The sequence below is a fragment of the Physella acuta genome, unplaced genomic scaffold (assembly GCF_028476545.2).
Source record: "Physella acuta isolate Inbredline_101_S28 unplaced genomic scaffold, ASM2847654v3 ptg001034l, whole genome shotgun sequence".
Classification (NCBI taxonomy): domain Eukaryota; kingdom Metazoa; phylum Mollusca; class Gastropoda; family Physidae; genus Physella; species Physella acuta.
Window position 1 is genome coordinate 895 of NW_026732551.1, and position 27,474 is coordinate 28,368.

The window sequence follows — 27,474 nt, forward strand, 5'->3', positions numbered from 1 at the left end:
GGGGCTTCGCCCCCCCCCCCCCGAAGAGATGCCTGGAAGAAACTCTGTGTGCGAGAAGGCAGGGCAAATCTGCGAAATCCAAGACTACGAGCTGTTAACATCCGTTGGATTCCAGTTTGTTTTCTCTAGCTTGTTTTGTCGTACCATCAACCAATCAACGAAATACCCATGTCGTATTCCAATGTGAACAATAAATATTTCTGATAACTTCTTCTTGTATGTCACTTGTGTGTCCTTACTCTAACAAACTTCGAATCCAACTATGTACCACATCACAACAGAGATCGTTCCAAAACTAGAACATAAAAGGCTGGTCTAAACATATTAGCGTTAGCTACAAACTACCCTCTAACACAGATCAGGCTTATTTTTTTTACTGACATTATATATCTTTCGCAAAAAAAGTTAAACGCATCTTAATGGGAATTAAATTATCGTAAAGTTTTAAGGAATGAAAATCATACAATGTAATTATTAAACCTTGTCCGGACTGTAGCATACACGCTTACACACACGCTTACACACACAAATACACTCTTACCCACACACAAGCTTATATATAAACACACTATCACACACACATAATTATACACACACACATGTATATATATATATATATATATATATATATATATATATATATATATATATATATATATATATATATATATATATATATAAGCGGGGGGGGGGGCGCCAAATTGAAAGTTCGCCCCGGGCGCCGGGAATGGTCGCTACGCCTCTGTCTCTCTTTGAATAAAAGGCAAAAGTTTCCAATCTTTTACTACTTTTAGTGCACTACTGAAGACGCAGGAGTTTCAAATTCGGTAGGGACCATCGTACCAGCGTTTCGTGAGTTGAATACATAGGGAAATGCCTCGGTCTACAGGGGTGAAACTGACCGCGACTGACCACCGCCTTGTATAATCTATATGTCTGAAAAAGTCATCGACAACACCTTATGGAACTTCGTGAATTCATAATCTAATGCCTGGAAAAAATTTAATGTTCCTTCCTGAAAAGTTCGTCAAAGGGGCCTAAACTAATGAGAGACCGAATCGCCTTATACATGTAACAAATTTTCATGAAAAAAAAATTAATTTATTAATACATTAATCAAACAAGAGCTTGACAACATTTTTAAAAATCTATCATTTCTCTAACAAGTTTAAAAAAAAATTAGTAAATATCAAATATCAAAAGCTACTACAATTTTAAGTAGACTTTGATTGGAAAAAACGTGTGTAACCATGTGATACTGCAAGGCGCGATTAGACATGTCAAAGTTGCATACTTTTATTAACAGTTTGTTTTCCTTTTTTGAGAGGATTTGAAATTTGCGCCCTGAACTGGCCGTTTGAAAAACATATCTGTAAATTGGGCATTGACTTTTGTGTTCACCAAGCAGTTTAAACCCGACAATACCAGTGTTTTGGGAATATATTAAACTTCCAATTAAATGTCTCTATGCAAATTTTGAAGTTTGAGAACATTTATATGACATTAAACATAACTCTAAACCAAACCAGGGGCGGAACTATAGTGCCGCCAGACCCCGCAATGCGGGGGGGGGGGGGGGCACGCCATTTAGGGGCCCAGAGCCGACCATGATAAAAAAAATTATAGTTAAAAAAAGTAAATTTTCTTTTAATTTTAACTTGATAGTTGTTTTATAAAAAAAATACCGTAGCTGCGGTTGGATTATCTTTATTCTATAGACACCGCCCCACGCTCTTGTATATTCTTTTTCCCTTTGTTTTTAAACCACCGTGAAAGCCGAGTCTTTCTCCTACAATTAAACTTATCAAAGATAAGCAAATGTTCAAACCACTTCCATGACTTATTTCCCTTTTTTTTAAAAAAAATAGTCTAATAGGGGTGATAATAAGCTCCTTTTAATAGATTTGTACAAAACAAATTAAAAACCAATTAAAAAATTAATAATATAAATACAAAAAAAAACATAAAAATAAACATAACACGAGACACCAGTACTTATACAAAGCTTTTATGTTTTATATTATTTTGACCGATTAGATGTTAAGAGGGCTTCTATCAAAAATTAATTAAAACTGATTTTATGTACTTACACACAAGTATGTGGAAGACAACCCTGTTAAAGATGAAGATGGAACGGGTAATAAAGACGTTTCGAAAGAAAAAAGCTCTTCATCAAATCAAAAAGAAGCTGCTATAACAAATATTGAGAAAGCTGAGGAACAACATGAAAAACACAGAGCCATATTAAAAACGCTAAAAAAAATCCTTAGACAATTAGCCATGATTTCAGTGATTTGGAAAAGAGGGGGGCAAATATTGGTCCTGTTCAACTGTTTTCCAATATAGACAACCTCAGTCTTGATCCCGTTGATAAAAATGCAGTCACACATTCTCAGCTGTTGCAGTTTTACACATGGACCAACAAGATGCATGAGCTTGCACAGCAAGCAGTCACAATAATGGCACAGAACACCCTGAAGCATACACAGTCTCCCAAATATACCGAAGCAAAAAAAAAACATGCTTGCTGCGTGTCTTGCATCACCACAAACTGTAGAGCATCTTGTGATGGCATTAAATAAAGAATACCCAAACTCAAATTTTACTCTGACACGACCTCTTGGAAGCTGTGGTGTCAAGCAGATTGAATTGGGGCGAACACTAAGAGCAAATGTTGTATTGCGTGGTCTGACAATTGAGTGGGTTAAAGTGAAAGGGTTTGACGAAACCTTTCAAACTGAAGATGGCCAGTTTGATATTTGGTCCAATTCTCGTTATCAAGTTTTCCAAAATATTACACATCATGCAATTGCTGCATCTTTGCATTACTATGCACCAGCCATTCCAGAAATAGCTGTAAAATCACGTGTGCTGTGGCTGGAAGGGTTTGGCACTTTGTTTTCAACTCCATGTGTGAAGTGTGGCAAATATTTACAGAACAATATGCCACCAACATGGCGGGACTATCGCAGTAGAGAAGCATTTCATGATCTGTGCAGGATGTAAATAGTTCCAAGTTTCCAATATGGGATGTATTACATACATAGTTCCACTGTGGAATGTATGTATGTACATATGTTTACATTGGTATGTACATATTTTGTGAGAAAGGAATGGACACCAGCGAGAAAAGTCTCAAAGGTATTTGAGAGGTGTATAAATTCATTTAAAAATCATGCACAGCGTAGTTACAATTAATATGGTTATAAAATCCTGTCTATCTGGTTTTTTTCGGACTTTACTAAAGATTGGATGTATTTGATGTTTATAATATTTTCGGTAACTAAATAAAAATTTAAAAAAAAAAGCAAAAACAATTTGGTTTTCACGTGTAATGGCGACATAAACAATGGCATCCTGCTATTGGATAGGCCGCCATTGATTTTATTGTACACATTGTAAGCTAAAAATAGAAAACTAGGTCATGGGGTTTTAAATTTGCATAATTATTTAAAAACTTGATCTGCAAAGTTTTGTAAACAAATAGTTATCGATCACTAAGTTACTGTACAGCCAATCAATATTTGTCTTACGAAAGTGAAACATCCGGTTATAACTTAGGCTTGATGAAAATAAATAGAAATGTAGCCTTAAACTCAACAAATTATTTTCAAGTTCTCTGGATTTGCAACTTTTATAACATTTATTCTAAAAATATAGGGCCTAAAATTTCTAAATTAATTTTAGGCTTAAGTTTTTATTTTTTATTTTTTTTTACGGTCTAAATCTAAAAAGCACGTTTTTATTGCATGTCAACAACATTGGGGACGGAATCTCGTCAACTCGCTCGCCTCCATTAGTGAATGATTGTCCATTTTTACTTTCTCGTATATACGAAGTATAGAGAAAGTCTTGTAATCGTGCAAAAAAAAATCGAGATTTTTACAAATCTCGACGTTTTACATCTCACTGATACGGAAAAACATAATTTTGCAATCTTGTCCGTATGTCTGTGTGTCTGTCTGTGTGTGTGTGTGTAAACACGATAACTTGAGTATCGTTACAGCTAGGTTGATGAAATTTCATATATAAGTATTTTATCAAAATCGTAGATCCGTGGTTCTTTTCCTACTTTGAATTTTTCAAAAGCCTATAACTTGAGTACTATTTCAGATAGATGAATGAAATTTCACATGTAAGTAAAAGATCTAATTCTCTACCTTCTGACAAATTTTGAGTAATTTCCGTTGACCGGAAGTAGTAATTTACGCTACTTCCGATTTCTCAAAAAACCAATGTAAATTTTTAAAGTACTAATAATATTGCGCACTATTATGCACTTTTTTATTTAGCGTTCACTTGGTGTGCAATTCTTTTGTATACGATGTTTTATTCTATTTTTAAAACTTTAAGTATTTAAAATGGATTAAAAATCATATCTATAGCCCGAGTTCCCATCCCCTGTTATTTTATATAAAAATATTCGAGAAAGTTTAGGGGAGATCACTCCCGGTTTATTATTATTGTCGTCATAAGCTATACATTGTACATACATTAACTTTGAAAAAAAAAAAAAAAAGCACTTACACACATGACCTGATTTTGAAATTATTTTAAATTTATGTTTTTCAAATCCCGAACAGGCCAGCAATGAGTATCCTATTTTTTGTATTTTGTGATTGTATATATATATATATATATATATATATATATATATATATATATATATATATATATATATATATATATATATATATATATATATATATCATATATAGGCCTATATAATATATATAGGGGGGGCTAACAGTTTTTTGCGGGGTGGCCCTTTTTTTCTAGTTCCTCCACTGAACCAAACCCTAACCACAAACACTAATATAAACTCTAACCCTCATCACAACCGTACCACAAACATAAACAAACATAAACGCAAGTGCAAATTAAAACGTGAACATGAATATAAACAAAAAAAATAAAATAAACAAATAAACAAATAGAAACAAACAGAAACCGTAACTCTCACCATGCGACGGAGTGGGCTAGTGGTAGAGAGCTAGACTGTTAACCCGTAAGTCTCGAGTTTGAATCCGGATTCAAGCCAGTAGACTGCCCCTGAGTCCACCCAGCTCTGATGTGTACCTAACTAACGCGTTAGAGTAAGTAAAGGCGGTTGGGAATAGAGCTGACCACACTATCTCTTCAAATGCCGGGGTCATAGAAACAGGTTAAATCTACTTCACTTGCCCCATGGACCGTCAGGTTTGGAAGGGGAACTTTACTTTGTGGGAAAGTTGTGTGTTCTTCCGGTTATTTAACATATATAGTTTGGTAGACCGCAAAATTTTTCCTTTTCAATAGACTGTGAGAAAAGAGAGAAATGCAGGATTTGGAGAATCTCATTACGTGAATGTATCTGTATGTTTCTTACTTTTAGCGCAATTTCCATACTGGGAATGCGATTATTAATTCGTTATTTCTGGATGGTTGGATGGATGAATGAATGAATGGATGTGTGTCCGCAGCTTTACCGCAGCTTTAAGTCGTATCTCCTCCTCAACGAAGCAATATCGAGGACTAGTTCCAATGCAAATATGTTAAGCAAGTTCCGAGGATGATTGTGGGCCAAATAAATTCCCGGAATTCCTTCCTGGATTTCCCGGAAAAGCCTAAAAACCTGGGGGAATATGCAGTTTTTGGCCGATATCTCGGCAACCAGATCACTTAGCGACTTGAAACATTTACCAATCGATTCCTGCCATAGTTTAGAACAATATTGCCGAAGAAAGTTTTCAAAAATATCCTTTCGTTTGGTCACACACAAAAAATTAAATTTACATAAACACCTACAAACCGATCGTTCTCCTAGCTTGAAGCACCCGAGCATTATACGTCTTTGTGATCACTATCTATTTTTAGATAACATAAGGAAATTGCGCTTAAATTGTCACTAGACTTTTTATTAACTTGTTTATGTACGAGGAAATATTATAATCGTGCAAAAAATCCAAATCGAGAGTTTAACAAATCTTGACATTTTACACCTCTCAGAGTCGGGAAACATACCTTTTGCAATACTGTCTGTCTGTATGTAAACACGATAACTTTGGCGCCGAAACTGTAACTTCAAATTTCATGTATAAGTATTTTATTGAATATGTAGTTTTCCACCAAGTTGTAAGCGATTTTTGGTATACGGAAGTGGTACTTACTCTACTTCCGGTTTTAAAAAATCCGATAACTGTAGTACTGTTTATTTTAGGTGGACGAAATAAGTAGTCGAAAGTGCAGATTATCCGTCACACTTTTACTTTTAGATTAGTCTTCCATTAGCCTGGGGGTCATCCATAAATGACGTCACGCTTTTTTTGACGATTTTTACCTCCCCCCTCCTCTCCGTCACACGTCGTCACAAAAAGTCAGACCCCCCCTAAAATGACGTCACACCTCAACCTACAACCCCCCTCAAAATTGCAGTTGAATTTTTTTAAAACATCGATATTTTTCCAAAATCTTGTCTAAACTATTACAATTTATTAAAACAGTTATCTAAAACGCGAAATAACGTCTAATATTCGTTTTCTAACATTGCTTTTTTATTGTGCAAAAATGTGACGTCGCAACATCTGAACCCCCCCCCCCCCCCCCCACCCCCCCCCTGGTTGTAACATTTTAAGCTTTTGATTGGCGAGCCATTTGTTTTAACCGAATCAAAGCGGAACATCTGGATTGTTTAGGACTTGGTTTCTTTTTTGTATGCAATAATGGCCAATCTGAACATGCGCAGTCAATGCAACAGTTTATGACACAACTGAATATATTTTATTGAAAGGTAAATTATATTGTTCAAGTAAAATGTTTCAAATACAACGTATTTTATCGTATGCCAGGCACCGTCTACTTCCTATCTATAACTGAGCTTTATCTATGAATCAGGCAATTATTAAACTAGAGGTGGGAATTTGGGCGGGGAGGGGGGGGAGGGGCGTTAAACTACACAATAAATTTGAATAATAAAATAGGATGGAAATGGTAGCTTTTATTTTAATAAAAAAAAACGCTGAACTAGTGCTTGGATATGAGGTAGGCACATATCCACTGCACAAAACTATCCAACCCGTGGTAAGACATCATTTTAATATAATCTTGAGAAAAAAAACACTTTGAGTGTTTCTTCCAGACTTTTTTCTCCGGGGGGCACTTGAAATTTTCGGGGGGGGGGGGGGGGGGGGCGGTAGACTTTATTCGGGGGGGGGGGGGGGCGGACACTGTTAAAAGTATATATTTTCTATATAAATTATATAAATTTCATTTCGTTCGGGGGGGGGGGGGCGGTAGAATTTTTCCGGGGGGCTTTGCCCCCCCCCCCCCATCCCCCCGAAGAGATGCCTGGAGGAAACTCTGTCTGCGGTGTCAATGATTATAACGGTGGTAGTTACTATTGGTATAACCACAAGAACACAGCAAACTTGAACCACAAACCATGGATCGAAACAATGTTTTGGCTAATTATTAGGTATATTTAATTGCTGTGTTAGAACAACATAATTTTAAAGTTTGCTTTACTTTTTTAAATCATATAGGTTGATGTTAAATTATAAAAAGCAGGTTTTTTGGCGGATAGGTAGGATATCTATGTACTTACATTTTTTTTAAATTTTGGGATTAATTTAAATGAAAACGACATTTTTAAAAATCATTTTTGTACATAATTTCACAGACAGTTTTCAATATTTTCTATTAAATTCTGCACACACTTAAATGAATGTTATTAGAATAAATTTTGCTAAGATAATACCAGTAGGCCTATGTCCCCTTATTTTTTAAAACAAATTTTTTTTTCACCCCACACCCGGTAATTTTTTTTCCATGTCACATAATATTTAAAAATGTGTTTCGCAGCTTCCCTTTTTTAGTTGTTTATATAACGATGGAATAAATCATATCTATTCAAAGTTTTTTGTTATACTCTGAATAGCAATATGTCTATCATTACGTTGAAATTAATAACTTAATTTTTTTACATTAAAAACGAGTATATGTTTGTGACTTTGAGCAACAAGAATGTGTTTCTTGTGATTTTATCATTTCCCTGCATGATTTATTAATAAGTAAAGTAAGTCTTGAGCTATCTTTAACACAATTTTAACTAAATTGATTTTTTTTAATTATACAAGCTCTACCCAGGTTTTTTGGGAAATATGTAAAAAAAAATTATTAAATGTCTATTTGCAAATATGGATGCTCAAGAAAATATACATAACCCTAACTCTAATCTTAACCACAAACACAACTCCATCCTAAATACTTTCCATATCCTTATCTCTACACTTATACACGTATACCTGAACGGTAACGCAACCTATATCTCAGAGGCGTAGCTAGGGGGGGGGGCGGGGGGGGGGGGCGGCCGCCCCGGGCGCCGACCCTAGGGGGGCGCCAAAAGGGGTGGAAAACAATTTTTAAAGCTGGTTTTATGCTGCAGTTTTGAATTATAAACAGTTTAAGTTAAGCAATGTAATGGCTAAGAGCCTTTACATACTGATTTAACTGTTCTACCTTGATTATTAACTGTAAAACATATAATCTTAAGAAGCAGTGAGCGGCAAAACCGCTTTCCAGCTATTCCTAGATTGTGTGTTGGCGTGGGGGGGGGGTCGCTTTTTTCGAGACTAAAATCGGAAGAATTTACACTAGATTGGTGGATCAATCAGCGTTACCACTTATCAAAACAATCAATTGTATTAAAATGTATTGTACGATTGTTTAACCGCAAAATACGTTAGTGACTTATCAAGATGTTGCAGGGGGGGGGGGCGCTTTTAGGCTTACTAAAATTGCAAAACTACACTGGATTTTGAGTAAACAACCTTTAGCACTTCTTTAAGAAACTAACTGTGCTAAAGTGCATTGTACGATTGTGTAACATTTTTTAAAAAGTTAGAAAGTTGGTTACATTAAAACCCGCTCTACAAACTGTGTCCAATATGGTTGGGAGATGTGCATGGGGGGGGGGGGCTCTTTTTTCGCGAACAAAAATCGCAAAGTATTTGTACTGAATTGGTAAGTAGATAACTCTTTTCACACTTAGAAAAGAAACCATTGTATTAAGGCGCCATGTACAATTTCACTAGCCAGTGTTATTAAGTAATGACGCGACGATCAGTAAAATAGCATACGATCGGAGCGGGTGGGCAGAAGACGATATTCTTGCCGAAATTTTAAGAGCTAAAAACATAAGTATATTGTACAGAGTAGATCATTTTTATTGCTTGTTTCATTACAAGTCCTAATACTGCAATTTTCATATAGTTAAGGCCACTAGACCTACTAAAAGATGTAAGCAACACGACAACAGGTGATCTTTGTCACTTTGTTCAACCTAACTGATAATTTAAAACTATAATACACTATTATTGAAATTGTTCTAAAGACACATCCAAACGTAGACCAAATAAGCTTGCATCTTATACAAACTACACTCTTAAGCTGTGGTTCTTAACCTTTCGGAGGTACCGAATCCTACCAGTTTCATATGCGCCTTCACTGAATTCTTCTTGATCAGTGTTTCTTCCAGACTTTTTTCTCCGGGGGGGCACTTGAAATTTTCGGGGGGGGGGGGGTGGTAGACTTTCTTCGGGGGGGCGGACACTGTTAAAAGTATATATTTTCTATATAGATTATATAAATTTCATTTCGTTCGGGGGAGGCGGTAAAAAATTTCCGGGGGGGCTTTGCCCCCCCCCCCCCCCCCCCCCCGAAGAGATGTCTGGAAGAAACTCTGTTCTTAATAGTTTTAACGTCCACATTGACAAAATCTTATCGTGAATCATATGAGTCGGGTGTGTGTCTTGACATCCGCCGAAGCTCTGAGACTTACATACCGAACACTTGGATTCGATCGATCGAACCCAAGTTAAGAACCACTGCTCTAAGTTCGTTTGATTTGGTTTTTTTTTTTTTTTGATTTGCTAAGGAGCATAGGCGTAGGACGTAGGCAACACTTCGTCAACTCACTTAATTTTTATAAAGAAAGAACCCTAATAATGGAACCTCCCCATTCTCTAGTTCAAACGATTTTTTCAGACATTTTTTGTCACCTTCTCTTCCTCTTTCTCGTGGAATAAACATCAGCACCTGCTTAGTGATGTTATTTACTGTCTTTCTTATATGGTGCCCTAACCACCACTTTTCCCATGCTCTTATTTCATTATCCGTTGTCTGTAATCTAGCTGCGAGCCATACAGTAAAAGAGACTAACACACACACACACGCTTACACACACATACACGATTATACACACACACATATATATATATATATATATATATATATATATATATATATATATATATATATATATATATATATATATATATATATATATATATATATACATATATATATACATATATATATACATATTTATATATATATATATATATATATATATATAAAGGGGGGGGGGCGCCAAATTGGAAGTTCGCCCCGGGCGCCGGGAAGGGTCGCTACGCCTCTGCTATATCTATACTTAAACCTATATGGGCCTATATATATTCATAAAACCTAAGTCTATATCTGTATCTGTGTCTGCTATTGCATTTGTACCTATACCTATCCTGTTCCTAACTTATCGTATTTCTGTCCGTATTCCTTTCTCGAAATTACCGGTGGGTAGTTGATTGGGTGGGGAGGGTGGAATGTCCTGCTTCGGTATTTTGGCAGGCGTTTAATGCAGGGGGGGGGTGCTATGTACAAGGAGTAATTGATCCGGGGAGGAAATGACGGGATGAGGAGTAGAAAAATGGCCAGGGGTAATTAAAAGGCTGGTAATGTCAATCTCCTGACACGTTCTAATCCCCCCCCTTTCACTTGTCACACAAACAGAAAATCGACCTCTTCCCTTCTAAGACTGTGATGTCTATAATGGACGGCCCCCTTTTAAATTAAAAACACCTCTAACCGAACACTAACCCTAAACATATAAGGGGTCATCCATAAATGACGTCACATTCGTAGGGGGGAGGGGGGTCCGTAATTTTGTGACGATGTGTGATGAGGGGGAGGGGAGGGGGGTGTTCAGATGTTGCGACGTCACATGTATGCATTATAAAAAACAATGTTAGAAAACGAATTTTAGACGTTATTTCGCGTTTTAGATAACTGTTTTAATAAATTGTAATAGTTTAGACAAGATTTTGGAAAAATATCGATGTTTAAAAAAAATTCAACTGCAATTTTGAAGGGGGTTGTAGGTTGAGGTGTGACGTCATTTTAGGGGGGGGGGTCTGGCTTTTTGTGACGACGTGTGACGGAAGGGAGGGGGGAGGTAAAAATCGTCAAAAAAAACGTGACGTCATTTATAGATGACCTAATCTATACAGAGTTTTAATTTAACTTAAGCTTACGACTTAAATTAATTCATAATACTTTACAAATCGTTTTTTAACCTACTTTAACACTTAATCAAACATAAACTCCAATCTACCCTAAGTTATAACGAATATTTACTCAAATTATTAACACGCCAAGCCGTATAACTGATTCAAATTGAGTTACTAATAATTTTTAACTCAAACATCTAAACGGAGTATTATGATTAACCAAGTCTATTTTTTCGAAAGTTAACAACATTTACATTATTCATTAAAAACTGACCATAACATAACTCTACCAAAGCAATAAAGCAATCCAACTTTAACTTATCGTAACACTTACCCAACTTAATGTATCTATTCAAGTCTTTTTTAAAGTTTTATTACTGGACCAAAGTTATTGATTAAATGAGAAATAATTAATAAACAACGCAAATTTATTAGTGTTTCTAAATTGAAAAAAAAATTGTAACACCCGATTTATAGTTCAACTAGCTGCATCCCGTGCTCCGCCACGGTAAATCTTTTTTAAATGTACCAACTTGGGAACAGAACAAAACTAAACACAACATAAACGAACGCAAAAAAAAATAAAAAAAAATAAAAAAAAATAAAAAAAAAAAAACGAAAAAACAAACACAACACTCATAACATAAACACAATTTAAATGCAATCATAAAGGCCTATTGCTCACAGTCTAGCCCGTAGCGCCAAATCGCGCCCTTTCCGGTGATTTGCACCCCCCTCAAACTTTCGATTTGCATCCCTTTCCCCCCTCCCCCCCCGCCCTAAAACTTTCGATTTCCACCCCCCCCCCTCGCAAATTTTTTCCAACCCACTTTGGCGCCCCCTAAGGTCGGCACCCGGGGACATATCCCCCCCCCCCCCCCCCCATCGCTGCGCCTCTCCTATAAAACCCGAAAGATAGAATAATAATTAGAAAACAGTATAAATAATAGGCAGTATTTAAAATATCCGTGTTTTACCTACAATATTTCACATTATCCATTCACGCATTTTTTTTCCAGTACTTTAAATCTTAAAAATTTACAATAGAGTTTCATAACTAAAACCATTGCGCACCTAATGAACGTGATGACGCGCCTATAATAGTGCTGAATAGTTGATTAAAAATTATAAGTAATAAATAGTAGGGCCTACATTCAGTGAAAAAAATAAATAAAAGATTGCCTTTTATCAATCCATGCTAATTATAATTTTCTAACAATAATTTCCTCTTACACATCCGAATAATTTGCATTCACATTTTGCTAATTATATTATTGCAACACTAATTCCTTCTATGACGAACGTATATTTGCATTTACATTTTTTATTAGCGTGAGTTTAATGTATTTTTAAATTACCTCCTTTGTCAAAATTAGAAAAGAGTTAAATTAATTTGATTTTTCTACCGTACTGTTATTATCTTATTAAAATGTATCCACTTTTTCTGGGAACCTAAACGAAAATGATATTTGACATTAATCTTTTTAATACGTTTTAGCAGTTTGCGTGTATTTAATATTTTCTTGACGTTATGCGAAAGAGTAAAAACCGTGGCAATTATAAAATAGCTCTATGCCGCTATATAAACAAACCCTACTCTAAGACTTATAATAAGACACTGCGGTGCACTGAAAAGCACAGCATGGTGCGAATGTTTACTTTTATGGTTCCAAAAGCTATAGCGATGACGGAAGGAAGGACTGACACACTACCAGCAGCGTTATATTATAGATACTAGGCATGCTGCCCAGCTTCGCTTAGGCTTTCGAAAACATTGAGAATTTGAATGCTTAATTAATTCGCCCGAAGGTCGGTCTACGACCTCAAGAGTTATGAAGAGGTTCCTCCGTGGACATTTTTTTTCGATTTATAGCTCATATAAGGTACCGGTCAGTCGAGGTCAGTTTTGACCCCCACATCGTAGACTTTTCGGCCAACCGGCCCCCGTGTTCTGTCGCATCAAGGCAAGATCATGCCAAATTTGAAGCGCCTGCGGCGCCGGGAAGTGCCCTATCGGACACCCGACAATCTAGATCTAGATCTAGATTTCTAAAAGAATTTTTTTTTAAAGTTTAGCCCGAGCATAATAAAAAATAATACATTAACCAAGTTGACTTGCTGTGTCTCGAACCCGCACCACCTGCGTGGTTTAATGTACACTAACATCTCCGCTATTTAGGCAACTTATAAAATACGGAGAATGAAACACGTATTTTAAAATCTTAACTTACGCGAATATGCCTATTCTTTCAAATTAATTTTTTATCCCAAATTAGCCAGTTCCAAACAAAGATTTTGTATAAAATAAATAAGTCTTGAAATAGTTTAGTCCTAATATAGAAATTTATTTTTGGAATTGATTTTAGAGAAGTTAGAGTCTAAATCTAGATCTTAGCGTCTACGTCTAGATCTAGTTATTGCGTAGATTTAGATTTAGATTTAGTCTAGATCTAGAATCTCTAGATCTAGAATCCAAATACATAAAATAAATTTTATGAGTTTAGGCCGGAAAAATTGTATTGTATACATTTCATAGTGTACGTAGATCTAAATCAAATTCGAATGAAATAGTTCATTTCTTTTCATTCAAAACACAGCTGATGACGTCATTAGTTAATGTATAAGCAATAGCGACGTCACAGTTTTATGCGTTCTTTTTTACATGTATTAATGCTTTTCCGGTTGCATAAATAATACTGTTTCTCTACATTCGAATACGCCTTTAATTTTTATTTTTCTTCTTTAAGTAAAATTGTGGTTATACATTTAAAACATCTAACATATTATTTTCAACAAAAGTCCGTAAAAAGTTCTCCATATATCGCTGCCGATTCTGACGTGATGTCCGGCGAAAATTTTTTGCGGACAGAGAAAGAGAGAGAGAGAGATGTGCGCACATTGGGCTTTTATAAATTAGGATAAGGCCTTCCCGCAGTACTACGTACATAAACGACAAGTTTTTAGCGCAATTTCCATTCTGGAGAATTGCGTTTATTAACTCGTCATTTCTGGGAATGGATGGATGAATGAATGTATGAATGTATGGATGAATGTGTGTCCGGGCTTTAAGTCGTATCTCCTCCTCAACGAAGCAATATCGATGACTAGTTCCAAAAGCAATTATGTTAAGCAAGTTACGAGGATGAACATAGGCTATAAAAATTACGGGTTTCTTTCATGGATTTCCCGGAAAAGCCAATAAAACTCGAAAAAATGCCGTTTTTGGCCCATATCTCGGCAACCAGACCACTAAGCGTCTTCAAACATGTACCAATCGATTCCTGCTATAATTTAGAACAATATTGCCGAAAAAAGTTTTCAAAAATATCCTTTCGTTCGGTCACACAAAAAAATTTGAATTAATTAAAATTTGGACCGAATTAGTAGGCATTTTTTCCAACCACACCACACGCGTCATCACGTTCAATAGCTGCGCCATCGCGTTCCATGGCTGCGCCATCACGTTCAGTAGGCGCGCAATGGTTTTTAGTCATGTAACTCTATTGTAAATAAAACATGTAAAATACTGAAAAAAAATTAATAAAAATCGTTTTAATAACTAACCAATGGTTTTACTAACCCTGCTCTTGATTTACGCTACGACAGAGCTATTTTTAGATAACATAGGGAAATTGCGCTAAAATTGTCACTAGACTTTTTAATTACCTTGTTTCTTTTATATAATAGATCTACAATAAGACTAATATAATTAATTTCAAATTATTCAATACTAATTTTAATATTTAAAAACTCCAAATTTCACATTATGTTAGTAATAAAACGAGAACTTTAGCAACGCACTCCCAAATGTAGATTTTTCTAACATTTTTTTCGCTTAAAAATAGAACAAAAAAATTAATTAATGATTAGTCTTTTAAGGACTGCTCTAAATTGCACACACACATACACATGTACATGTATGTATGTGTGGGTGAGGGTGAGAAAGAGAAAGAAAGAAAATGTGTGTGTGTGTAAGTGTGTGTGTGTGTGGATGTGTGCGCGTGCGTGTGTGTCTTTCATGCATTACCACACCTTTCATCCACACTGCTCATGGGGGAGACCGCGACATCCGAGGATTTTTCTGGTGCAGTTTGACCGTTTAGGCCAGTTATGGGATACGCAGGTTGAATATAGATCTATAAAAGTCAATTTTTTACATTTATTTATATATTGTATTTTCTAGAATATTATTTGGCTCACTGTGCACACATTTTTGTTTTAATTTTTGTATTGCTTGTTTAAATATTAGCAGTCACTGCACACTTCGCAATCTTTTTCTCTAGTGGTCAAGATGGGCAGAGATATCAAATTAGATACAGCCAATACTTACTTGTTCTCTTTGTAAGTATATTTCCAAAATAAACACCCAGTTTTAGAGAACCACAGTAGTTTTAAAATAATAGATTTTATACTGCTGGTTTTAAAGTCAAGTAGAGGTTGGTTTTTTGTTGTAATAATAGGAAGTTGTGGATATTGATAGGCTGGTGATAACATATTGCTGTTTACATTTATTATGAATTATTCATTATGGCTTATGGTAAATGGGGATATGTCTGACAGGGTCAATCTTTGGAAATTTAAGCTCACCTCTGGGTCACTGAGCTCCCTTCTATTCTAATCAGTCAAAATAAATTCTTTGTTGGGGAGGGGGGGGGAGGGTAAAATACTAATTTCCCAAGCAATTCACTGAGTGGGTTCAGCTAAGGGACATTTCATACTGGCCACACATCACAACACAGATGTGTATTTTAATAAAATCCTGTTCTGCCATTGTGCAGTTTTGTAATAGAATGGAGAAAATGACATGTTTCATATTCCCACACTTCTTCTGTATATCTAATACCCCATGTGATATGTTCATTTCTTCTGATTGAATTTTTTTTTTGTTCTCACCACCTGAATCACCTGTTTGTAAGTTACAATACACAGATAGTGTATAATTGTAAATTGTAGTACTCTAACATATAAAAATCTGTACCGATATATTTGTAATGTAAAATACTTCTCTTTGTGAAGTCCCATTGTTTACAAAATGCTCATGGTAAAAAATCATTGTGTCTATGAAGCAAATGTGTTTACAAAATTATCATGTTGAAAATTTCTCATGTTGAAAAATTCTCATGTTGAAAAATTCCCATGTTTGTGAGCTATTTATCACCAAGTTACAGTAAATTGATATAGAAGATTGCATCACCTGCATAAATCAACAAGGAAGCTACAGATGGAACATTTGCTTAGTTTGTATGTGAGTGTAGGCCTAAGCTAACCTGTGTCAACATTCCTCCATATTTAACTTCTTTTCTGGAGAGGTTACCTGTCTGCTCTGCTCGCTTGCAGAGCAAATGAGCAATACATTATTAGCTATACCTAACTGCAAAGGAGCTCTGACTAGAAAAATCTCAGGCGACATGTCATGAGATTTGGTTCTCAGTTATGTCTAGAACTAAAGATTATTCTGTTTTCTGTTATTTAAAACTATCTCCCTTGTAGTTGGACCTCTTAAAATTTTATTTAGCCCACATTAAGTTTTATTGCTATTATGTCCCCTTTTATTTGGTAGACCTCATAAATTTTGTTTTTTTTTTAGATTGTCTCCCTTGTGCTTATTCATTTAATTGCCCATATTTATTTAATTACCCTGTGCTTTTAGTTTTATCTCTGACTAGGATATGCTTTGATAGCTCTTCAATAAATAAATGGACTTGTCCTTGTTTACTGAGTAACAAAAGTCTTGTATTAAATGTTCTTATGTTTTTAATTAGCTATTAATTTTTTTTTTTTAAGACTGAGTGAAAATTAGCTTAAGAAAATATTCTGTTTACTGTTAAATGCATAATTCTGAAGTATAAAAAAAAATTAGTAAGGCAATTTTTTTACTGTCAAACTTAGCATGTTATATGCCCTTATCTGCTTCACAAACATCGACAGTGGATTACTTCCCTTATATACAAAAACTAACTGGATATTTTTTCACCCCTTTTCGTTTAAAATATATCAGTTGAATAAAAGAATAAGGTAAAAAGGACCAACTTCATTCTTATTATGTCTTTACACTAGAGTGCTTAAACTATTTATCTAAATACTGTGTTATAGCTATATAGTGCATATTTAACTATTATATCTCTTAATACTGTTTCTTAGCACTAGAGTGCCTATATATCTTATTACTGTAACATGGCTCTAGAGTGCTTATATATCTTATTACTGTAATATAGGACTAGAGTGCCTATATATCTTAATATTGTGTCATAGCACTAAAGTGCTTATATATCTTATTATTGTTATACAGGACTAGAGTGCACTAAAGTGCCTATACATCTTATTACTGTAACATAGGACTAGAGTGCCTATACATCTTATTATTGTAACATAGCACTGGGATGTCCTGTGTCTTAGTACTAGAGTGCCCATTTGTCTAAGTGCTGTAGTTCTTTACACTTCCCACTCTAGTTTTCCATTGGATTTTATTAGTTTTTTTTTTTTTAAAATAATTACTTCTCAGAGGCGTAGCGACCCTTCCCGGCGCCCGGGGACAAACTTTTCGATTTGCACCCCCTTCGAGATTTTGATTTGCACCCCCCCCCCTCAAACTTTCGATTTGCACCCCCCCCCCCTCGAGATTTTGATTTGCACCCCCCCCCCCTCAAACTTTCAATTTCCACCCCCCTCAACCTTTCAATTTATTTTTCCAACCCATTTTGGCGCCCCCTAAGCTCGGCGCCCGGGGACATATGTCCCCCCCCGCCCCCCCCCCCTCGCTACGCTACTGTATACTTCTACAACATAAAGTGTTTTTGCAGTGTTGTTTTTGTACTTATCTAATCATTGAGATTTTTTTTCAGTATTGGTTATCATCACAAGACCCTAGTAAAGCCCCATGTATTAACAAAAAATGTACTTTATTAACTCCCCAACTCTGGCTTTAAGATCAGGCTGACATGAATCTTCCAGTCAACACCCAAGTAAGGAGACTGTCACAGTAGAACAAAGATAGATTTTTATCTCAGTACTTTGTCCTGATATTCTCCAGGACTGGAAAATATAACCCCTAATCTCTACATTCTGCCCAATTTACCTTTTATGAAATGATTGCCGCTGAGAATAAGAAAAAAAATAAACTACAAGTGCTGATAAAAACATAGATCTATGCACTTGTGCCGGGGTTATTATAATAGATTAGATAGTCAGAAAAGTTTATAAATTGTTTATCTTTAATCTTCCTGGTCAAAAGAGTGCTGTAAATACAGGATGTAGATCTTAGAGGGTGTCTAGTAACATTGAGCTGTTGCAGCTAGACTCTGACCTATATGTTCACTTGATCTAAGCCAGGGGTCTCCAAACTTTTCAGCCCGAGGGCCGCATTAACTATCAAATATCAGTTCGAGGGCCAGAGTTTCTTTAAGGCATCTCTTCAGGGTCGTGGCGCCCCCCCCCCCCCCGAAGAACGTCTACCGCCCCCCCCCCCCAACTAAATATAATTTATATAGGAATATATACAAATTTCAAGTGTCCACCCCCCCCCCCCCCACCCGAGGTCCACGTTTGCTCTCAAATTGTTCTTCACGTATTTCATTCTTCAAAATGTTTGTTCACACAGTTATGTTGTTCGAAAATTTAAAAGGTACTTTGATGCAAAAGTTTTAATGTTAGGAAAGTCTTCCTTGTGCAAAGACGTATGAAACCCCATCTGCCCTTCTTTGAACGTGTCTCTAAGGAATTCAATGACCTCCAGCTGCAGTTCATCTTTGCAACTGGCCACATTTGCTTCAAATGGGCTTTGAAACAGTCTCACTTCTTCTGCCTATGAATCCAAGTCAGAAAACTGCAACTGAAACTGCAGCTGGAGGTCTTTAATGAACTCGTATGTAAATGACGTGGGGAACTCAGTGGTTGCTTCAGCCGTAAAGACCTTGCACTGCTGAAAGTGTGTCAAGTTGTTATCCTGTACTTGTTCAAAAAAACATGACAAGTTTGTATCTAAAGGCCTTTATGTGGGTGTATAGATCAGAAACTAGATTTCACTCTCTTGCCGTTTTAGGTTCAGAAAATTTAAATGACTAGTTATGTTTGCAGCAGAGGCCAATTTCTATACCCACTCTTCGTCTGACAATAATGGCTGTGACTTGCCTTTACAATCAGGAAGTCACCTATTTCTTTTCTTAGATACTCTGCTCAGAATTTTGTGTTTGTCTCTGAACTATCTATGGTTAGATATCCTCTCTGGTAACAGTGTCATACATTATTTTTAGGGAAGCCAGCTCTTGTGTTACGTTCAGGTCTTCACCCACACCTCGAATAAACACACGAAGTGGTGAGGTGGAACAGCTGCCCAGCGACTCATCCATTGCAATTGAAAAATGGCTGAACTTCCTTGAATTTTTCGCTATTAGAGTCACTATGTTTTCACCAATGTCTGAAACACGGCGAGTAATTGTATTTGCACACAAAGCTACATTTTCAAATTGTTTTGAATTTTCTGTGCAAAGCTCCTCAGCCACCTCCAACAAACATTTATTCAGTGGACAAAAAGATCGTCGCCGGCCGGATAAAATGACCTCGCGGGCCGCATCCGGCCCGCGGGCCGTAGTTTGGAGACCCCTGATCTAAGCCCTGGCCTGACTATCTAGCCTCGTACAAACTCTGGCTCTGTACCAGGCAGTCAAATACCAAGGCCCATAATGCCAACATACAAAACATACAAAACAGAAAATTACTACATAGCTAATGGCAGTGTGATGAAGTCCTATGTTCTTTGTTAATTAATACTCTGTATTAACTAATGCTGTTTAAGTTGGGTCGATTAGAGTTGTGTTATTGTAACATGTGATAATGATTATTAACAAATAGAAATTAAACTAATGCAAGTGGGCACTTACTTTTAATAATGTATTTCTTAAAAAAAACTACATAAAATACAGACATTTATTAGTGAAGGGGCAATGAATTATTTCTCAGCCTTAAAGAATAAAATAAAAATGGGTACTCTGTACAGTGATCTTTAATTGTTTCTTTGCTAACTACTTTTTTTTAAAATTCAATTTTTTTAGAAAATTTTAATTTCTTTTAAAGTTGTTTTTACTAAATGCTTGGTCTATAAATAGTAACTTGTTTACTTGACAGATGAACATTGACCCAGATAAAGCAGAGAATTTTCTACAAGAGTTGGATAAACTTGACCAAACTTTGAGGCACAGATGATCCAAATTTACATTTAGAATGTTGTTTTATTAAGACTGGGAACAAATGAGTTTGGATTGTTTAGAAGTGAACATTTTTACATTAATACTAATAGTTTCGCTGTCTGTCTATCTATCTATCTGACAAGAACGCTCTAGAGAAAACACAAGGAAAATAAAAACATGCACAGTAATTCGAAAAACGAAGTATGACGTCGACACATTTAGCGCACAGAGTAGAAAATAATCTCAAACCCAGAGAGTGCTCAAAGTTATATGACGTCATTGATTTTCGCGTTAACATTGAATAAAAAGGAAATGTTGTCTAATCTTAATGGTTTGCGTGAAGAGTTTCTTGCATACAATTCTTCGGGTAGGGGCGAAGCCCCACCCCCCGCGTAAGAATGTCTGAGACCCCCCCCCCCCCCCTCGGGGAGGGGGCGGACACTGGAAAAAGTATATAATTATATTTCGTTGAATGGGACGGTAGACATGTTTTTTTTTGGGGGGGGGGGGGGGGGGTGGGGGGGTGGGGGGGTGTGGTGTGTGTGGGGGGTGGGGGGTGGTGTGTGTGGGGGGTGGGGTGGTTTTAGTTTAGACTTTTTCCTCCCCAGAGAGGGGTGGGGGGTACTTGAAATTTTCGGGGGCGGGGGTAGAATTTTCGGGGAAGGGGCGGACACTGGAAAAAGTATATAATTATATTTCGTTGAATGGGACGGTAGGCATGTTTTTTTTGGGGGGGGGGGGGGGGGGTGGAGGGGTGGGGGGGGTGGTGTGTGTGGGGGGGGGTGGTGTGTGTGGGGGGGCGGTGTGTGGAGGGGGCGGTGTGTGTGGGGGGTGGGGGGTGGGGGTGGGGGTGGTGTGTGGGGGTGGGGTGGGGGTGGTGTGTGTGGGGGGGGGGTGGGTTGGTTTTAGTTTAGAGAAAAGAGACAGCACTATCAAGCTAGCGCCCGGTGTATCCTTCCTCAACGGGCCATTTTTCTCGTACATTAATGGTTTTACAACAATGTGTTAATTGATTTTTTAAACATTGGTAATTTGTAGTATTCTCAAATAATATTTAATATCAGTTTTATTTGTTGATTTACTTTTTATATGCACATTATTGGAATGTTTCATTTTATTATCTATTGTATTTTTGTAATCATAGTGACTTTGGAGCAAATTTATTAGTTTTAAGAATAAAACATTGTATAGTTTCTTTCTGTTAGTATTGACATCTGTGTGAATGTTTATTTGTCCTTAGTTCACCTTCAGTATTGTACAACATTCTATTTGTGTTGGCGTAGAACCTTTTGATTCTTCATAACCTTTTGCTTTTATTTATTTTATTCAATTTTTATTTTAAATGATAATACTCTTTACATTAAAAGGTTTTTTTGTAACTATTTTTTATCACGTCAATCGAAAGTTACTCAGCATTTTTAAATCAAATGATTGACCAGTTTTATGAAAAAATATTCAAAGGTTTCGGTTGACTACATTTGAATGAAAGCCTGGGTTTTCCCATAAATGGTAGCCTAGCTGGTATAACATTACTGAATGGCTATGACCTTCCTGGTTACAGGAGGAATACAGTAAGCTAGATAGGATCGTGACAACTGCCGAAGGTTATGAAAGATTTTATTTCACGTCTCCTATATGCTGTTCTGTTTGCTTTGTTGGTTTTTATCTAAGGGCTAGTTCTTTAATTTATGTAAACTTAAAGTGGAACAGTCTATTTGTTAACATTTGAAATTTGACATTTTAAAAAAAGGGTTTATGTCACATGACTGAAATGATAAAACATGATGTACCTTAATGTACTATTTTTAGCTTGGGTTGAACTTCCTAGTCTAGTGAGATTTAGTTATTTGGCGAGATTTACTGAGACTGACTCACACATAATCTAGTGACTCAGCCTAATCTGGCTCTGTATGGAGTCAGTGACTCAACCTAATCTGGCTCTGTATGGAGTCAGTGACTCAACCTAATCTGGCTCTGTATGGTCAGTGACTCAACCTAATCTGGCTCTGTATGGAGTCAGTGACTCAACCTAATCTGGCTCTGTATGGAGTCAGTGACTCAACCTAATCTGGCTCTGTATGGAGTCAGGGGCTCACCTAATCTGGCTCTGTATGAAGTCAGGGGCTCACCTAATCTGGCCCTGTATGGAGTCAGTGACTCAAACTAATCTGGCTCTGTATGGAGTCAGTGACTCAACCTAATCTGGCTCTGTATGGAGTCAGTGACTCAACCTAATCTGGCTCTGTATGAAGTCAGGGGCTCACCTAATCTGGCCCTGTATGGAGTCAGGGGCTCACCTAATCTGGCTCTGTATGGAGTCAGTGACTCAACCTAATCTGGCTCTGGACAGAGTCACTAAAGTATTTACACCTTGCTTAAAACAACCTCACAACATCTTGCTCTGCCCAGCAACAAGCCATCTTCCTCTGCCCAATAACAAACCATCTGCCCAATAACAAGTCAGCCTAACCTAGTCAGACTTTTGGTGGAACACAGATAGATGAAGGCAAAGACTTAAGTACACCGAGCATAACAACAAAGACTTAAGTACACCGAGCATAACAACAAAGACTTAAGTACACCGAGCATAACAACAAAGACTTAAGTACACCGAGCATAACAACCATTTTAATAGGCGGGCTAGACATCAAGTCCATAGTTATGTAACAGTTCCAGCATTGTCACATATCAAACTAACAAAATTACATATAAAAAAATTCATATTTATGTAACATGACATATACATTAAGTTCACAGTTATGTAACATTCCCAGCATTGTCACATATACTAATAAAATTACATAAACAAAATCATCCATAATTATGTAACATTACATATACATCGTTCAAAGCTATGTAACATTTCCAGCAATGTTACATAAACTTATAAAATAACATACACCAAGTCCAACATACTAAAACAAACACAAAACTTGGATCACATTTAGATCTAGTTTTATATTCCACTCTACTCTCAAAATCTAAAAGAACATACGAAATAGTAGAGTTTTCTCTTACATGTGTCACTGGTATATTGTATTACAATACAATAAGTGGCACAAATACTTCACTTACTGAAGATATTTCTTCATGAAGTTCAACTACAGAGGATAAACACAAAAAGACAACAAGACTTCGAGACAAGCTCTCACATTTGAGCTGCATCGTTACTGTTAATAAATAATTTACAAGCGAATGTACAAGAAGTCACACAACATTGGTCAGTGAGCTGGTTGAACTGAAACAAGGTTTAAAAATAAACTAGACCTGAACATTGTATCACATCAGTCTGAACAATCGTTCGCACAATGGGCTAAACATTGCACAATTATATAGGTTCAAATGTAGCTTGATAAGGTAGCTACTACATGCATTAGCTACCCGTGCCATCAACACTTGAAACAACAGCCTACACGTGTGCTGTAAGTAGTGGCTACCAATCCACCAGTTCTAAAGTAGGGCCTAGCTACTGCCGTCAACAAAATTAACATACAAAATAATGTTATAAATTAAACCTAGGTTTTTTGGACCAGATCTAACATTGTTAATAAAATCTAATCGAACATTTTCAATTGCGAGTCAATGGGTCTATGAGTTCTAGGTCTACCCGAGTTCAATATTAAAAGAAGTATAAAGTACTATGTAGTATGTAGCCTTCCATAACGTGCTACATTTGAGCAAGCGCAATGAGAAATATTTGTACAGTGTTGACTAGTTCGTGAAGCAACTGTAGCTTTACTTGCGTGTTAGAGCATCTCATTGCTCTCGACAGGCTCTCGGCTCCTGTAGCCCCCGAGATAGCTCGGCGCCACCCCCGCTGATGTGGGAGGGTAGGACGAGGGTGGGTAGGACGAGGGTGGGTAGGACGAGAGGTAGGGGGCTGAGTGCACCCCCTCGTCCAGTTCAGACACCCCGTGTGGGCTTATGTTAAGTAGTTTGGGCTCGTGTTGGCGAGATCTTTGGAGGTTTGCGTTGTCTGCTTTGAGTGCTATGTTCTCGTTCATTAAACGAACGATCTGATGTTTCAGTTGGATGTTAAAACTTTGGCACATGTCTAACTGTTGCTGCAGCTCCGCCATTTTTGACTGTAGCTTTAGAATAGTCTCCCCTTTTTTATCCTCTTCCGTCCCTATATTTTCCTTATCACTTGCAAGTTTCGCCTGTTTTTCTGACATTTTCTCACTACCTTGAATCTGGTACCCTACTGTTGTTTTATCCACAAGCCACGATGGCCTAGGGGGTAGTTCTGGGGGCGCTATTATATGTAATTTAGACGAATCTTTGCTATCACTAGCATTGGACCGTGTCTGTTCCGCATTGAGTCTAGTGTCTTTGATATTGTTACCGCAAACTTCGTGTACCCTTTTAGAGACTGGACACCCGTATTGCGCGTTCACTGGAGTCGCTTTGTAGAAAAGAGATTCGAAACTAGAATCTTGCCAGGTTGAGTATTTTCCCCCCACGTTGGTGTCGGGGTAAGACCCCTGGCCAGAGGAATACGATGAGTAGTCTGAATCTAAAGAAACGTCCGCAGGCAGTGAGTTGTGCTGGTGTAGATTGGATAGTTTGGGTTCGGGTGTTAAATTGGAGAAACTCCCGTCTAATTTTTTGGGAGGTCTGGCCAAGCGAATGACGTCATCGGAGAGTGAGTTGAAGTTTTTCGAGATTATTTCGCTGGTTGGTTTCTGAGGAGGATTTTGGAATTTATCTGCAACAAAAAGATTAATGAATCAGTTTATATTTCTATCAAAACATCAACATTTTAGAATAATAGTGAATAGTGTAAAAATGTATCCGTGTAACTATATATATATATATATATATATATATATATATATATATATATATATATATATATATATATATATATATGTCGCAGTACGAATCCCAGCTATCTGTAATCACATCGAATGGATTATGTAATTAATTAAGTGCGGCTGTAACTCGTTATAGTCCTATGTAACTACAGTGTTTTCCTTTTGAGAGTTAAGGCGACTCCTCTTAACAATAATCTTTACATTCGACCTCTTATATTTCTAACCTTTACCTTTAACCATAAGAACGAAACCAGAACTTCCGGACAAAAAAATAAACTGTAACTAGTCATTCGATTAGACAGACTTGTTTTAGTTGTAACTAGGCGTAATTGGAAATAGACGGCAAAAGTAATGAATGAGGACTTACCTTTGACCTTGCTCGTGTACTCCTGTAAGTGGCTGACACAGTCCGTGTGTCGTCTGGCGTACGCCTCCTGTATGGGGGTCAGGCTGTGGGAGTTCCTGTGGAACGGGTTCGCCCCTGCGTCGGTCAGAAGACACAGGAGCTTGTGGTACCCCCTGTAGGCCGCCATGTGCAGGGGCGTGTCTCCTCTGGCGTTAGGGACATCCACGTTAACACCTCTGGAGGGGGCAAAAAAAGTTTAGGGTTAATTTAGGAGCAGTCACATTAATACCTCTAGAGGGGACAAAAAGGGGTTCATGTATGAAATTTAAATTAATTCTTTAAAAAATAATTCAGCATCCAGTTAAGTCAAAATTGTTGTCACATTGTATTGGATCTTGACCCACGTGCCAAGTTTAAAAGAAATCGGTGCAGGAAAAGTGGTGGAAATTTGCTCGCCTGTTTCCACCCATGAAGGATGGAAGAAGTATTACAAAGAAATCAAGTCAAATAAAAGCTTGTAAAAAGTTTTAAGGCACGATAAGCAGTGCATTGAATAAGGGACGAATCTGAGCATCTTTTTTTTAAATAACAGCAAACACGATAAAAGTGTTGTTTTAAACCATGTAAAACCGGACAGAAACTGAGAGAATACGAAACGTAAGTGCTGACCTATTCAACAACAGCCTGACGCAGCCCTCATGGCCGTTATCTACAGCAGACAACAGCGCTGTCCCGCCCCACTTGATCCTGGCGTCCACGTCACATCCGGCGTCTAGCAGCAGACGGCAGATGGCCTCGTGGCCCCTGCAGCAGGCCCAGTGGAGGGCCGTGGCGCCGTGCTCGTCCCCCGCATCCACTGGGTGCCCGGCTCTCAGTAGCTTCTCGACTAGAGGGAGGTCACCGCTCTGGGCAGCCGCCACCAGGGCTGGGGTCTTCTCTAGAGTTCCCATGATGCGTCTCTTACACTCGTGCTATACACCATGGTTAATGTCAACAGCTTTTGTCTTTTTGATGTGGCCTGATTAGCCGGCCATCGACACATATGTGGTCCGATTAATCGATGATAAATACACCACTGGTACTATTAGTCGATCATCAATATCTTGTGGTCCGATTAACCAATTATCAATACACGTGGTCCGATTAACCGATCACCAATACACCACTGGTCTAATTAGCCAATCACCAATATCCTGTGGTCCGATTAGGCGATCAACACTACACCACTGGTCCTATGATCCAGTTACCAACACTCCTGTGAAATAGACAAGAAAATAACAATAAGACTAAACAACAAAAACGTGTTGTTGTTGTGAAATAGAACACCTATTGTCGGTATTTTATTGTAGCAAACAAAAATGCGAATTTTAATATGTTGCCAAGTGCTAAGGAAAACAGTTTAAAAACCACAAGATCCACGACTAAAGATCAACGACTAAAGATCAGCGACCAACGATCAGCAACTAAAGATCAACGACTATTTGCTCAGTCAGTTGAAGAACCCCATCAACATACAAACATTGAAAGACACATCGATGAAAAAGTATAGCAGAGATCCATCATACAAATCTAGTCTAACACTAACCCTAGCCCAAACATTACACTCATACTTTCTCTTATAACAAGCCTAAACTAAACACAACACAGTTAAAGCCATCTTTATGAATATGTAGGCATTGCTAACCAATACGAACATCAGTAAACAAAAGTAAAGTACGTTTAACTGTCTAGACGGTGTCATCATCTATCAAAGGTTGGAGCACCAATTCAATGAGACTTGAAAGGATTCTTTAAACATCATTGGTTCC

The 27,474-nt window shown here is 37.2% G+C and overlaps 1 protein-coding gene and 1 pseudogene across 1 annotated transcript; one reads left to right on the top strand and one right to left on the bottom strand.

Annotated features, from left to right (window-relative positions):
- The first annotated feature begins 2,097 nt into the window (after nucleotides 1–2,097).
- Nucleotides 2,098–3,109, top strand: LOC131954825 (mediator of RNA polymerase II transcription subunit 27-like; annotated as a pseudogene).
- Nucleotides 3,110–23,109: 20,000 nt separating this feature from the next.
- On the bottom strand, nucleotides 23,110–26,849 carry LOC131954847 (ankyrin repeat domain-containing protein 50-like). The gene is made up of 3 exons (XM_059318661.1): nucleotides 26,336–26,849; nucleotides 25,688–25,902; nucleotides 23,110–25,211 (listed from the first exon to the last, which is right to left on the bottom strand). Exons 1-3 carry the CDS (start codon nucleotides 26,614–26,616, stop codon nucleotides 24,250–24,252), a joined length of 1,458 nt encoding a protein of 485 aa, XP_059174644.1. The 5' UTR covers nucleotides 26,617–26,849; the 3' UTR covers nucleotides 23,110–24,249.
- Between the last annotated feature and the right edge of the window lie 625 nt (nucleotides 26,850–27,474).

Coding starts and splice junctions, on each gene's coding strand:
- LOC131954847 (XM_059318661.1), bottom strand. CDS start 26,616: ATGGGAACTCTAGAGAAGACCCCAGCCCTGGTGGCGGCTGCCCAGAGC. Junction 25,903..26,335: donor GTCAGGCTGTTGTTGAATAG/GTCAGCACTTAC, acceptor TGCCCCCTCCAG/AGGTGTTAACGTGGATGTCC. Junction 25,212..25,687: donor GTACACGAGCAAGGTCAAAG/GTAAGTCCTCAT, acceptor TTTTTGTTGCAG/ATAAATTCCAAAATCCTCCT.